Consider the following 16,029-nt stretch of genomic DNA (forward strand, 5'->3'; position numbering starts at 1 on the left):
AATGACTCTTCTTGAAAAAGGGTCACTGGACTCAAAACCTTAAACTCGGCTTTCTCTCCACAGACGCTGCCAGACTTGTTGAGTTTCTCCAGCAATTTCTGTCTTTGCTTCAGATTTTCAGCACCTCCAGCTCTTTGCCCTATCCTTCAGTGAAGGCAGGTCATTGGTGGCTGAAGTTCATCACATCTACCATCACTTGGCTAATTGCAATTATGCATCACTTCATTCAGCAAAACAGAATCCTGATTTAGATCAAACATTGCAACAATGAAGGAAGCCCTTGTTGACAGTTTTAGGGGACAGGAAAAGATTATTACACTACTGATTTCAGTGTAAACTTTAACGAAATGAGTAGACAGTAATTTCATGGATTCTAAAAAAGAAATACAACCAAATGTTTTTTATACAGCAAGTATAATTTTTTACTTACAGGCTCCACAAACTCAAACTTCTTCCGCTCTTGAATTTCTTGCACCTTACACACGTACTCGAGTGACAGCTCATAGTAATGTTGCCGTATCTGCTCTAGCTGACTATCAGCCTAAAAAGCACAAAGATACCTTGAAATGTTATTGTACTGGAATTACAGAATGGAAAAGATATGCTATTAGTTAATGATATATTTGTACAAACTAGGCTATACTTCCTCTTCAGAGGCGTAAGTGCAAATTGCAGGCTAACCGAGGGAATGCTGTGCTGTCAGACGCAATAATAGACAAAAGCCCTTTCTGCCTTTTTGGATGGATGTGACAGATCTCATGACATTGTTTCACAGAGAAGCTAGACAGTCCCTTCACCCCAGGTCCAAATCAATATGTACCCTTTAACTAATAACACTACAATGTATTTTGTTTGGTCATTATCACGTTTCTTTTGTGTGAGATTCAGTGCAAAAACTGGCAGCTGTATTTTCCATATTACAAGTATTTACTTATAATAGTAACGCGCTGACTGTAAAGCAGTATGGGGCATCCTGAAGTAATGATAAGTATAACAAACTATATATACTTGTGTAAAAGTCAAACTTATATACCAATATCTTAGGCCAAAAGGTTTAGGTCAACTTTGACATGGGTAATGTTCTCATGGGGTTAAGGCTTGATTTTGGCCCAATTTAGATTAGATTCCCTACAGTGTGGAAACAGACCCTTCGGCCCAACCAGTCCACACCGACCCTCCGAAGAGTAACCCACCCAAACTCATTTCCCTTTTACTAATGTTCCTAACACTATGGGCAATTTAACATGGCTAATTCATCTGGCCTGCACATCTTTGGACTGTGGGATTGGACTGTGAAAAAAAGTATATCCAAAAATGCTAAGGCAAGTATATTAATGTTTATTTGCTTTATAACTTTCACACTATGTATATTCCATCCAAATCAACATAAATGCACAGTGAATTCACTACAACACAATGTTGAAATTGATCACCATCAGAATCACTGAATAATTTGTCTCAACTGACTTGTTGTATAGCATCTTCATAAAAATCCCCCTGCTCTTCACTTGTTGTAAATTTAGCATCACCATCTTCAAGTAACCATCTTCCGTACTGTCACTATATCATATCACTAGGGCATCGGGTCCAGATCGATCATGCCTGTACCTTTAAGAAATTTACTGACATCACAACATGTGGTGTCCGGATATAAAGTGACATCATTTTCAGTCACTTTCTCAGCAAAGGAGTCTGTTAGATACATGCAATGTATACTCGCATCAGTACAGCTGAGACTGAGACTTTATGTGTAAGTCTGTGATGTTATAGCCTTGGAAATAGTGAGTATTGTAATAAACCCCAAGATAACGTACTCACCATGGATGCACATTTTGGGGTATATTTCACTGTGCTAACAAAGTAAACCTCAAATAGCATCAGAGTAGCAGCAAGTGAGCACATTTAGAAATATTTTTCAACAATATTTGGAGCAGGTTTATTCCATTATCCATGGACTATTCGTAAATGCTTTCTCAACTTCCAATATTCAATTGTCCAACATCTTTTGAACATCCAAGGACTGAATGGCACTTGTAAGACTGCAAGGAATAACTGCCCAATCAGTGTGTATCAATCTCACATCACTGACTATACCATTGTCAAAATGGTACCTGAAAATGTCCCAAGTAAACAAACACATTTTTCCTTTGTGCAGTTTTCCTGACATCAAATTCCACACTTTTGGCGCAACTGCCTTCATCCATCCAGACATTTGTATGAACCTGGAAGACAGCACCTTCCTGAAATTTCTCTTTGTAGAGTGCCCCCACTTGCAAATCACCATCAGTTTTAACTTTGTGTCATCACCATATGAGATATACCTGAATAGGCAAATCAGGGCAGGACTTGTATACTTAATGGAAAGGTCCTGGGGAGTGCTGCTGAACAAAGAGCCCTAGCTGTGCAGATGTATAGTGCTTTAAAAGTAGAGTCACAGGTAGGCAGGGTGGTGAAGGCAGCGTTTGGGATGCTTGCCTTGATTGGTCAGAGATAGCAGTTGGGAGGTCATGTTGCCGTTTTACAGAAAATTGGTTAGGCCACTTTTGGAATACTGCATTCAGTTCTGGTCTCCCTTTATTAGGAAGGATGTGGCTAAACTTGAGGGGAAAAGATTTCCAAGGACGTTGTTGGGACTGGAAGGTTTGAGTTACAGGGAGAAGCTGAATAGACTGGGACTATTTTCCCTGGAGCATCAGAGGCTGAGGGGTGAACTTATAGAGGTTTATAGAATCATGAGAAGCATGGATAGGATAAATAGCCAAGATTTCTCCCCAAGGTGAGGGAGTCCAAAGCTGGAGGTGAGAGGGCAAAGACTTAAAATGGACCAAAGGGGCAAATGTTTCACACAGAGGGTGGTGCGTGTATAGAATGAGCTTCCAGAGGATGTGGTGGAGTTGGGTTCAATTACATTTAAAAGTCATCTGAAAGGGTGTACGAATAGGAAAGCTTCAGAGGGATATGTGCCAAATGCTGGCAAATGGGACTAGGTCAGATTAGGATGTCTGGTCAGCACAGAGAAGTTAGACCAAAGGGCATGTTGCCATGCTGTATCACTCTATGACTCTATTACAATAGCTTTGAGTCTTTTTGGAAAGTCCTGAAATTCTTGAATTAATAATTCTTTGTGATTGACTCTTAAAAAACGCAAAGTTCCTTGCCTTGGCTGCAGTCAAGTCTGCTAGAGAGGTTATGCGGCTTTTGTATGTGGAACCATGCTTAAAGGTTTTTTTTGTTTCCATCTTTAAAAGGTTACAGCTGTTACAAAATCTATAATATTGTAACTATATATGTGTGATCCTCTGCAAACTCCCCCAGGCCCACAACACTTTGAGAGACGTGTACTTCTCGAATTCTTCTCTTTTGATTATCCCAAACTCCACCATTTATAGCCACGCCTCATTGCTTAGGCCCCACGTTCTGGCACATTCTCCCTACATCTTTCCACACTGCTAACTCACTTTCCTCCCTCCTTGGGATGCCTCCTCGCGACAAAGCCAAATGTAGTTGACAAAAATCAACCATGACCCACCAATGCATCATCGCAGCCCTCAGCCAACTGAGCAAAATGGCATTTGAGAATTTCAAATGTGACAGTAAGGTTATAGTTTACTGGACTGTTGTGAGCACCATGTTGCGATAGGCCTCAGAGACTTGAGCAACTGACAGAAGGCACCTTAAGGCACTGGAGCAGTATCACAAGCATAGCCTGTACAAGATCCTCCAAATCCAGTGACAAGACAGACAGTGCAGCAACACTACCATCTCCCTGTAGCTTGGTCAACATTGAGGTGCTCATCACATAGTAACTGCTCAACTGGACGCGACGTGTTATTCACAGCCGAAGCAACTGCTCTTTTGGAATTAGAGTCATGGCAGGAGACTCCCAGGGGGACAATGGAAAAGCTTGAGAGATGTTCTCGAAGCAACGCTCAAGTGTTGAGCTGACTAGACTAAGTTTTACGACTCACAGTTGACTCTGGTTTGTGATCGTCCAAAATAGAGAAAGTTGTTGCGGGAAGGCACCCATCACATCAAGAAGCAATGTCAGGAATAAGGCCCTAAGACATAGGAGTAGGAATTAAGCCATTCAGCCTATCAAGTCTGCTCTGCCATTCAATCATGGCTGTTAAGCTTCTCAACTCCATTCTCCCGCCTTCTCCTCGTAACACTTGATCCCCTTGATACTCAGGAACATATCTATCTCAGTCTTAAACACACTCAATGACCTGGCCTCTACAGCCTTCTGTGGTAATGAATTCCACAGATTCACCAGTCTCTGGATGAAGCAGTTTCTCCTTACCTCCGTTCTAAAAGGTTTACTCTAAGGCTGTCCCCTCAGGTCCTAGTCTCTCCTACCATTGGAAACATCTTCCCAACATCTACCCTGTCCAGGCCATTCAGTATTCTGTATGTTTCAAGTATTCTCCATCAAGTATACAGCCAGAGTCCTCAAATGTTCCTCATGTGTTAAGCTTTTCATTCGTGAGACCATTCTCATGAACCTCCTCTGGACACACTCCAGGGCCAGTCCATCCTTCCTGAGATATGGGGCCCAAAACTGCACTCAATACTCCAAGTGTAGTCTGACCAGAGCCTGAGAGAGCCTCAGACGTACATCCCCGCATTATAGTAAAATTGCACTTGAGAAATAGTGCTTAAAGTGTTGACGATGTAATTGTGTTACAGCCAACACACTTTAAAAGTTTGCACTTTAGAAACAGTTTCCCCAATTTGTCAACCACATTACAGCAACTTCACGATATCAAAATACGCAGAATGACCTGTATTTTGTTTTCAACCAGATCACTCTTTGATGTTTACAATAATGGAGGAAGGAATCAAGGCATGTGTCACTACTACAGTCTTCACCAAAGTGAATGGCACCAAAAAGCTGCCATTTTTTTGTGATAGGTAAAAACAATGACTGCAGATGCTGGAAACCAGATTAGTGTGGTGCTGGAAAAACACAGCAGTTCCAGCAGCATCCGAGGAGCAGGAAAACCAACATTTTGGGCAAAAGCCCTTCATTATGTGATAGGAAAGTCTAAGAAGCCATGTTGCTTTGTGAATACACAGACATTACCCACACAGCACAAGGCTAATAAAACTATCAATATGAGCTCCAGCATTAAGGCATGGGAGAGGGAAGTGGAAGTTAAATAAAAGGAAAATGACAATCGACAATGGTCCTCTGACTCTGTCATCACCAGGGAAGGCGTGAAAGGTGATGACAGAAGCCCCAAAGGCTTCCACCATGCTGAGTTCAAATGTGCAAGACGCTAAGAGGACGGGGAGTAGGGTGAGACCAACTAACCCAAAATGGAGCCTCTTTTCACTGGTCAGCAGAAGGTTGACATCGAAATCCAGCTGGGACAACCATGGAAAAGTAGTCATACAGCACTATATACACTGCCCAACCAAACTGACAGATGAGGCAATCATCGATGCAGTACATTCTTCAGCCACAGAGCTCAACCACTCTGAAAAGCCTAATGAATGGCTGTCTGCTGACTCTCTTGTTTCCTCAGCTGAAGCGCAAAAGTCATAAAGTGCTCTGGAATTTCATACAGCAGCAGTACCAAAATACCAAGAACATGTTCAACTGCTTTTACGACACGGCAGATTGCATCACACTCATCCAATATCATCGTAATCAAGATTTCTCGGAGAAAGTGAGGACTGCAGATGCTGGAGATCAGAGACACGAGTGTGGGGCTGGAAAAGCACAGCAGGTCAGGCATAATCCGAGGAGCAGGAAAATTGACGACAATGATGATGATGATGATGATGATGATGATGATGAAACATTCCTGATGAAGGGCTTATGCCCGAAATGTCAATTCTCCTGCTCCTCAGATGCTGCCTGACCTGCTGTGCTTTTCCAGCTCCACTCTCTCGACTCTGCATTAAACATTTCTGACAATTCCTTTCCCAATTCCTAACAATTTTCAATGCTTACACATACCAGGCTATTGTAAGGTGCGAACAAATTAAAATTAAAATTCACTTTTCACAAAATTCCTAGTTTACTGTGTTTTCATTCAGTGTTTTGTTCAAACGAGCGCATTTGCAGGTCAACTGTAAACACTGAGGCTTCCCCAGCTTTCTCACAGCTCCACGTAACGTAATTTGTGGGCAGATCATCTGGCATTTGACTGATCAGGATTTCACCGTACACATTTAATTCATTATCTGGCCACATAAATCATGCAAGATTTTCAAAGAAATGTGCCAATACCTTTATAATGAAATTTCCACTAATCGGATAATTAAATTCTCACTAGATTAAGTAGCTAATGGTTGCAGTATGACTTTAGCGTTGACTTAGATTTTTTTTTGTTTCGGCTTGACTATTTGTTTATTGAATTGTTTTGGTTTAAATGACAAATATCAATGATATCATCACAGCAATCAGTTGAACAAGTTACTGAAGCAGACGGTATGTAATAAGAAATGATTAACCAATAATCCAAACTACTTTTGAATAGACTGCTGTTTGGTTTTAACTCAGTAACAATTCCAGTTTGGACTTTTCCGTGATGCTATCAGCCCTCATTGTTCAATTTAAAACGTTCTTTGAAAAGCAAAACAAAAAGGAACCTCCAATTTAATCACAGTTCTTTGAAGCTGAATTAATTTAAACTTTAACCTCAGTACTGTATTTCTGATAGGTATAACAATTCCAGCACTAAAAGCTGGGATTTTGGTTGCTCTAGGTTTCTTCACTAAACCCTTTTGCCTCGCCATCTCCCTTTCATGCTTTAAGACACTCCTTATAAACACATTTCAATCTTTCTTTTAAAGTCCTGTACTTCTGCAAAGTTCTATGGAACAGTGATTCAGTGGTTAGCACTGCTGCCTCACAGCGCCAGGGACCCAGGTTCGATTCTCGCCTCGGGCAACTGTCTATGTGGAGTTTGCATGTTCTCCCCGTGTCTGTGCTGGTTTCCTCCAGGTGCTCCAGTTTCCTCCCACAGTACAAAGATGTGCAGGTCAGGTGAATTGGCCAGGCTAAATTACCCGTAGTGTTAGGTGCATTAGTCAGAGGGGAACGGGTCTGGGTGGGTTACTCTTCGGAGGGTCAGTGTGGACTGGTTGGGCCGAAGGGCCTGTTTCCACACTGTAGGGAATCTAATCTAAATCTAACAATGAAAATAAGATTGGGATCAAATTCCTACTCAAAATATTAATTAAAATGAGACTGAACTTCAAAACAGACCAAGTTATTATGTCAAATCATGATTAAAATGGTTAACACAGAATTTGTAAACTCTGCTGTCATAATTGTGGGCAATTGTTAGCACTGCTGCCTCACAGCGCCAGAGACCTGGGTTCAATTCCCGCCTCAGGCGACTGACTGTGTGAAGTTTGCACATTCTCCCCGTGTCTGCGTGGGTTTCCTCCGGGTACTCTGGTTTCCTCCCACAGTCCAAAGATGTGTAGGTCAGGTGAATTGGCCATGCTAAATTGCCTGTAGTATGTAGGGGTATGGGTGGGTTGCGCTTCGGCGGGTCGGTGTGGACTTGTTGGGCCAAAGGGCCTGTTTCCACACTGTAATGTAATCTAATCTAATCATAATTTAAACATATTTGTATAATTGAACGATTACACTTCAAGGCATCCTAGCTTTGAGGTGGGTCAATGCATAATAATAAATAGGGAAGACAGACATCAAACTTTTTCAGCAGTACAATTCTGGCTTTTGTACAAGTGTCTAGACTTCAAAAGTACTTAATTGTTTACAACTCTGAATGGGTATATGAATAGGAAGGGTTTTGAGGGATTAGGGCCTAATGCTGGCAAATGGGACTAGATTAGGTTCGGATATCTTGTCGGCATGGATGAGTTGGACCGAAGGGTTTATTTCTGTGCTGTACATCTCCCTGACTCTATGACTCTAAATGTTTTTTATTTATTTAAGATCCATATGTATTAAGTTTACATTTGTTAAAGGTGAAATATAAATCCAAATCTTTCTTTTTTATTAAAATGCTGCGATTATTTTTCAGACTTGAGGAGATCACTATTGTCTTGATATATTCATAGAATCACAGAGTCCCCTACAGTGTGGAAACAGGCCATTAGGCCCAACAAGTCCAAACAGTATCCCACCCAGGCCCATTCCCCTACTACCTTAGAATATCCCTGACCTACACATCCATGGACAATTTAGCATGGCCAATTCACCTGACCTGCACATCTTTGGATTGTGGGAGGAAACCGGAACACCCAGAGGAAACCCACACAAGACACGGGGAGAATGTGCAAACTCCACAGAGAGAGTCGCCCGAGGCTGGAATCGAACCCGGCTCCCTGCCTCTGTGAGGCCGCAGTGCTAACCACTGAGCCATCGGTGACATTTTTATATCATCATTTAGAGTTGCATTTTTCTGGTCCAGAAGACTATTACACTTTGCAATTGTAGCTTTAATGCAAGTTACATGAAGGATTATGTGACCTCCAATGGAGTCTGCATGATAGTGTTCCTAGGATTTGAGGAGATTCTCCCCAATCTCCTGCTGGACACAGCTGGCTATTGAGGGGGCAAGAAAGAGAGATGGAGAGATCAAGAGAGTTGATATGTTGAGAGAAGGGATATAGAAAGGGCAACTGAGAAAGGGGAAACATAATTGAGGGATGAGATAGAGAGGGGCACCAAAAGTCAAGGGGAGCAGAGAAAGGATAAATGCCATCAAGGAGTGCGAGAGGGAGGGTCAACACTGTGGGGTGCAACAGACAGAGGTTCAACCAAACACAGAAAAAGCAGAATTAGCATTTTGAGTCCGTTTAGCTATGATGCTCGTTCAGTTCTTTCGCTGAGTTTCTTTTCAATTTCCAGCATCCACATTTTGCTTTTATGAGAGAGCGAGTGATACGACTGGCATGAGCATTACCGAGGAGTGAGGCAATGAAGTCTCAGAGCTCCATTTAAAACAAATGGGTAGGAGTCAGTGTAGTGAAGAGACAGTAAAGGACATTTTTTCTCAGTTTATAACAAAGAAAGGAATTATGACTAACAATTTGACCCCAGGCCCTCTTCCCCACTGAATTCCTGCTGGAACCAGACATGGAAGCTGCAAAGGATCCAGTCTAAGATTAAAGTGGCAGATTAAATCATTTAGTGTCAGACACACCCTTTCCAACTCTGACAGGGAATCTGGTCCAGCGCTACTTCCTACAGAGGATTTGTACAGGAGACCATTATGCATTTTTAACCTGTTTAATGATCTCGGGCTCAGATGCTTCCTCACTGACCAAGTAGAAACAACACTTAAAATCCAATGAATAAATAATGTTTTATAATAAGATTTAGATTTATCGTTACATGTACTCACATGAGTGCAGTAAAAAGTTTACAAAGTCGCCGCTTAACGGCGCCATCTTAGGTACAAAGGTGCTTAGATACAAAACCAGAGAATCCCTACAGTGTGGAAGCAAACCATTTGGCTCATCAAGTCCACAATGAACTTCCGAAGATCATCCCCACCCAAACCCACCCCCCCCTATCATATCCCTCTAACCCTGAATTTCCCATGGCCTATTCACCAAACCTGCACATCTTTGGACTGTAGGAGGAAACCCACACAGACATAGGGAGAATGTGCAAACCCCACACAGACAGTCACCAGAGAGTGGAATCAAACCCAGGTTCCTGGTGCTGTGAGACAGCGATGCTAACCACTGAGCCCATCTTAGGGATCTTAGGAATAATTTAGAAAAATAAAGAAATACAAATTCATTCAGTTTATGGACATACTACTCAGCCAAGAAAGCCTTTGATATTAATTATTTTACATTAATGAGGTGAAGATTAGTGGGATAATCCAAATAGTTTGCATGCTGTAAAATAAAATCCAAGTTGAATGTTTCCAAGAGGGAAAATTAGTTCAACTTGCCAAAATGTTATTTGAGTGAACTCACACTGTTGATATAATGCTAAAAGCATTTCCCATCAGCACTGAGGTAAAATGTTAAATATAACTGAACTAACAGACACAATGATGCACTGGGAGAACGAATAGAAACAAGGAAATAATACAGAAAATATGAACAGGAATGGACCTTTCAACCCCTAAAGCCTGTTCCATCACTTATTTTATAATCATGCCTCACCATCGAGCTCAGTCCCCAAATCCCACCCTTCCCCATGCCGTCACTTCACCCCTTGAGCCAAAGGCACTGCAGCAAAACCTCATATCCGCGAAATCATGAATCACAAATTCATCTGTCTGTGCCAAGAAATAAGCAACGATAAAAATCAACATCCAGGGGCAAAACAAAATCACAAATCTGCGATTTTTAGCTTATTTTTAAATTACTCTTATTAAACAGGTCCCGCACTCGCAAAGGTCATCATCCACCGAGGTCCTCAGGAACAGAATCCTCACAGCTACGGAGGAATGACTGTACATCTACCTTCTGCTTGAAAATACAATGTTTTGGCCTCACCACTTCCTGAAATTTCTAAGAATAAACTTCCCCTCACCTTAGTCCGAAAGGTTTGCTCTTGTCCTTAAACTCTGACCCCTGCTTCTGGACTCGCCCACCATCCTGCATCCAATCTCTCCAGTCCAGTTTGAATTTTCTTCGTTTCAATGAGGTACCCCCTCATCCTTCTAAATTCCAGTGAATGCAATCCTAAACAACTCAATCTCTCCTCAGATATCTGTCTTGCCTTCACAGGAATCAATTTTGTATAGGTTTGTTATACTCCTTCTGTCATAAGAGCATTCTTCCTCAGATATGGAGATCAAAACTGTCCACAATATTCCAGGTGTGGCCTCACCAATGTCCTGTGGGACTGAGTGGTGCACAACTTAGCAATACACAACTATCTTTCAAAGAATTGAGCTGGATAATTTATGAGAGGGTGGAACCAGGAGACTTTTGAGTTAAGGAAAAATTGTCAAGTGATATCCTTCGGACTGATCCAGCTCCTGTTTGGTACAGGTTTGGGAGTGCTGTGCACTTAAACATCCAGTAGCCCGCGAAGAAGTAGCACCTATTAACACTTCTCAGAGTGAAAAGGACAAAAATCTGGATACTTTAAAGAAAGTATTCTAATGCAACAGAATACTTAAGTCCGTCTGATCAACTACTGAATTGAAGATCGACCACCACTCTACACACAACATTGTGTCAAAAGAACTGCAAGACAGAATTCAACCCTGCCCTAGTAGTCTGAATTTTGATCAACAGAACGTGTTTTCCTGTTTACACTCTTACAACTATAGTATGGGTCAAAATGTTTTTTTTCTGTCTCATTTATGAGCAAATGCATGTCTGTTTGGGATTTGGAAGGATAATAATTTAAATTGCATAGTGGTACATTTGTGAACATTTTGCCATTTGTTACTTTTTTTGCAATTATTCCTGTTATTTCCCTGTTAATGGCAGAACATGGTGAGAGGACCCTGAATAGCAGCTGGTAAGGCAAATTGATGACCTTGGTAATCTAACTGGGTTAAAAGGGTTGTAGAATACTGGGGCTCAATTGTTAGCACACTCTTCCCAACTGAGTCACGACAGTGGAGCAAGGAGAGTCTGGCTTGAGTTCCCAATGGAGATAGATGTGCCAGCCCGCCTCCTCTTAATCTTTTATAATGTTTAACTAGCCAATGTAACCTGTAGCTATTGCCATCATGCAATAAACAGCATCTTCATAAGACAAGTGTCACACCTTGTTGAGACTCACAAATAGCTCATCCTCTATTGCTGCAAATCAAATGGGCTTTTAGACTTGATTTGACTTGATTTATTATCGTTACATGTACCTAGGTGCAGTGAAAGGTTTTGTTTTTACATGCAGTACAGGCAGATCATTCCATACAAAATGTGTCAGGGAAATAGAACGGAGCAAAGAGTGCAACATTGTAGCCGCGAAGAAGGTGCACAGAGAGCGAGACCAACATTAAATTTAAAATTTGAGAGGTCCATTCAGAAGTCTAATAACAGTGGGGACTAAGCAGCTCTTGAATGTGTTGGTATGTGTGTTTGTGCTTTTGCATTTTCTGCCTGACGAAAGAATGAGAAGAGATTATATCAGAGTGGGAAGGGTCTTTGATGATGTTAATTGCCTGCCTGAGGCAGTGAGAGGTGTAGGCAGAGTCAATAGTTGGAAGGTTAGCTTGCCTGATGGACTGGACTGTGTTCACAACTCTCTGTGTTACGAATGGAGAATTTCAGGCAGCACACAAACCTATCCATGAGCTTGTGGTGGCTGGTTCGGTAACACAGGCGACATGGTGATCAGCAGTGGGTATTGTTGCTTAAATCCATTGGACATCGGAAACAGACACTTGGGAAGACAGGTACCTTAAGAATTCTCAAGACAGTTAGCTGTCGCAGATACGTGATTGACAAGCAGTCAGCAAACTGTTTGCAGGAAAGAGGATGTGAGGAATGTCAGATCAGCCACGATCCTATGAATGGCAGAGTGGGCTCTAGTTTGAATGGTCACCTGTTGTTCCGATTTCTTATGGTCTCATATTCCAAACCAGAAACAACACTCCAGGCTAAAATCTTCAACTCCGATCTGGTAAAGAGCGCAGGTGAAGCAGTCAGAGCTCGTAAAAACTTAGGAAAAGCTGATACTTGGAAGTAACTAAGTCCTTACCGAAGAAGAATTTGATGGTGCAGTCCTATTTCATATTTTGGCTTGAGGTTAAGGTGAAGATTCCTTTTATGGAAGGGGAAAAGAACTTTAAACTCTTTTATATCATTCCCCTCTCACCCTAAATGTTTGCCCTCTAGTTCTGGACTCCCACACCCCAGGGAAGAGACTTTATCTATTTATCTTATTCTTGCCAGCATGCATGCCAGTTATCCTGCTGCCCATTACAAAATTTATAGCAAATTTTTGGTGTTGTGTGATTTTTAACTTTGTACACCCCAGTCCAACACCGGCATCCCCAAATTATCCTCCATCTTTGCTGATCAAAGCAGGCCCTCCAATGAAGTTCAAGGAGGAGGATTTGCAGCAGCAGCACTCTACAACACCCATTAGCTCGTGTTGGTCTTGTATAGTATGTACAATATTAAACACTGTTACCAGCAACTACGAGTGCAAACTCACAACAAAGGAAAATAATTTTTTTTTAAGAAGGATGGAAACTGCAAAACCACAGGACGGAAAATATTACATCATACATTTAAAGAACTGTTCATGGAAGTCTTCATGAAGATTTCAAACACTTAAAGCAACCAGAATATGGTGAGCAATACTAAAGGCACTGACATGGGAAGGAATGGGTGGACCAGTGGGTCTTTTTTACTAACAGCAACATGGAACCAATTTTTACTCAGGTCCACTGATTTTGGAAATCTAATCCAAGTTAGTTTGTCCTGCTTTGCAATGCCAAAAACAAAAAAACAACTACCTTTGCATTAATTCCGTCGCAATGTAATATTATGTTCAGATGTGGCATGCATTCGTTTGGGCTTCCACATTAATGAAGCTTCATTATCTCCATTCGATGTCTCTAACTAAAGAAACTTCTCCTGCTGCAAACTTGAAAGTCCTTTTATAGCACGGTCTTTCGTGAAAGAACCTCCTAATAATTATGCAACCTAATAGGATTGAAATACAATCATGTACAGATGTCTGTCCTAACCTGCTGCCCTTTACCCTGAGATATACACCATGTAGCAGATATCTTAAGGTTCACTTCAATACACACCATGGTGTCAAACACATTGTTGCATTATACACTCAAAATACAATTGGAATTCAAATGCAGAATGAAATAAATTCCTATTCATAAATATTGTCTTAAATTCATATGTAATCAAATCCAAAAAGCTTTTTTTTTCAAGAAATAGCAACATTTGACATTTTAAAGTGCGCCAAACTCCTTAAGGCAAAAATATATTTTTCCAACAGAATTTGAAATGCACGAAGTTTACCTCAACTAGCAACGCTTCTTTTTTCTTTGCTGATAAATTGACATGTTTCTCCAAAAAGCTGTAGTACTTCTCAGTTTCTTTGTCATACTTTTTCTTTTCTTCCTATAAGTGAATAACACAAATAGCACAGATTACAGCAAAATATTTTAGTCAGCCTCCAAAACAAAACTGTGTGACAAGGCCGCTGCCAACACTTGTTACTGAAGGGAATGAAATTCGATTGATTATACAGTTTGGGTAATGTCCAAGTAAGCCAGTAAACAAGCATTCAAGAACTGCCTGTAAATTAGCATTACAATTTTGGATGAAGATTGGATACAATCTGGGGCACAATATATTCAGTCTGTTTTACTGCAAAGGATGGTGACTTCCTGGTGTAGGCAGAAGCCAGTTCCAAAATGCACATAAAAATGTTTCTCTTTCAAAACATGAAATGAATGAACTCAGTTTCATTGGTTAATAAATGTTTCTCTTTTCAAAACTGGACAATGGGTTAAACTGATGGCAACTGCTTTGTACAATACACTATATATTAAAGATATTTGTATATTATTATGATGAAGAACACTTTTAACTCTTTCTCCCAAAACAACACATATAATTGATATCTCCAAAAAATATCGACTATCTAGAAGGCACAACTCGAGAACACAATGGAATACTCCCCACCTGCCAGTGTGGGTGCAAGAACACAATCCAGTACCATTTGGTCAGCATCTCACCCACCACCTGCAAAGCCCCTGACCCTGACAACACTCCAGCAATAATAAATGAAGACCTGCGTTCCAGAACTTGACGAATCCATAGTCAAGCTGTTCTAGAACGGCTACAACCCTGATATCTGCCGAACAACATGAAATACTGCACAGTACGTCCTGTACTCAGAAAGCAGGATAAGTTCAACCTGGCCAAGAGTAGACTGCCTCATCAGTCTAGGAGAAAGTGAGGACTGCAGATGCTGGAGATCAGAGCTGAAAATGTGTTGCTGGAAAAGCGCAGCAGGTCAGGCAGCATCCAAGAAGCAGGAGAATCGACATTTCAGGCAAGAGCCCTTCTTCAGGAATGACTCAACCAGTGGAGAGTTTGCCCCATAACCCATTGATTCCAGTTTTGCTCTGGCTTTTAAGTGCCAAACTTGGTTAAATGTGGCCTCAATGTCAAGGGCTGTCACTCTCACGGCCCCTCTGGAATTCAGCTCTTCAGGAATGCCCCATCAGTCTACTCTTGATCATCAGTAAATTGATGGAAGATTTCATCAGCAGTACTATCAGGCAGCACCTGCTCAGCAATAACCTGCTCAGTGATGCCCAGTTTGGGTTCTGCCAGGGTCACTCAGCTTCTGATGTCATTCTTGACGATAAACCGTCAACCTGGTCTTTAAAGTTTGATGCCACCATTTTAATGCTCCCTGTGATTCTGGGTGGTACACAGTAGATTTGAATTGTTTTGTTCCTAAGCTATTCATAATTTTCTCGAATAACTTTGTCATAAAATTTGACCCTTGATCAGATTGTATTTTTGTGGAATGAATGTATTTAGTAAAAAAAAATTTAAGTAACCCTTCTACAATCTTTTTAACCATGATATTGCATACTGAAATGGCTGCCGAAAATCCAGTAGACACATCCAATATCACCAACAACTTCCACTTCTTGTTTTAGGGAGGGGTCCTTAACAATCAAATGACTCACAGACAAGGTTCCTCAAATGAGGGAATGAGTATTAAGGGTGCTGGCTTTATCACTGCCTGAGGTTTTCCTATTACCTGACACAAAGAACATGTCTGGCAAAAGTCAACCAGATCCTCATGTAGTCTAAGCCAAAAAAAAACATTTTTGTATTTTGGCTCGAGTTTTCCTTACTCCCAAATAACGTCCTATTGGCATTTCACGTGCTATCTCCAATACCTCCTTTCGCTAACCCACTGGTAATACAACTTGATGAACGTCTGCCAATTTTTCATCCACCTAAACATGTAATTTCCTCATTAAGTTTTCATTTTTAAGTTAGCGACATTCTGGGATACACTCAGAATCATCTTGTGCCTGCTTTTCGATACAACTGCTCTGGTTGTTCATCTTTCTGTTGTAATTCAGCTACCTTCTCTGAACGACAAATATCCAC

The 16,029-nt window shown here is 41.1% G+C and overlaps 1 protein-coding gene across 4 annotated transcripts in view; it reads right to left on the reverse strand.

The window, feature by feature from the left end:
- arhgap10 (Rho GTPase activating protein 10) overlaps nucleotides 1–16,029 on the reverse strand; it is a 205,769-nt gene that overhangs the window by 105,053 nt on the left and 84,687 nt on the right. For all 4 annotated transcript variants that reach the window (XM_072567806.1, XM_072567731.1, XM_072567637.1 and 1 more), the window contains exons 5-6: nucleotides 13,906–14,007; nucleotides 431–541 (exon numbers count right to left, since the gene is read on the reverse strand). In XM_072567806.1, coding sequence (XP_072423907.1) covers nucleotides 431–541; nucleotides 13,906–14,007 — 213 coding nt within the window. The remainder of the gene's footprint in view (nucleotides 1–430; nucleotides 542–13,905; nucleotides 14,008–16,029) is intronic.

The sequence above is a fragment of the Chiloscyllium punctatum genome, chromosome 1, assembly GCF_047496795.1.
Source record: "Chiloscyllium punctatum isolate Juve2018m chromosome 1, sChiPun1.3, whole genome shotgun sequence".
Classification (NCBI taxonomy): Eukaryota; Metazoa; Chordata; class Chondrichthyes; order Orectolobiformes; family Hemiscylliidae; genus Chiloscyllium; species Chiloscyllium punctatum.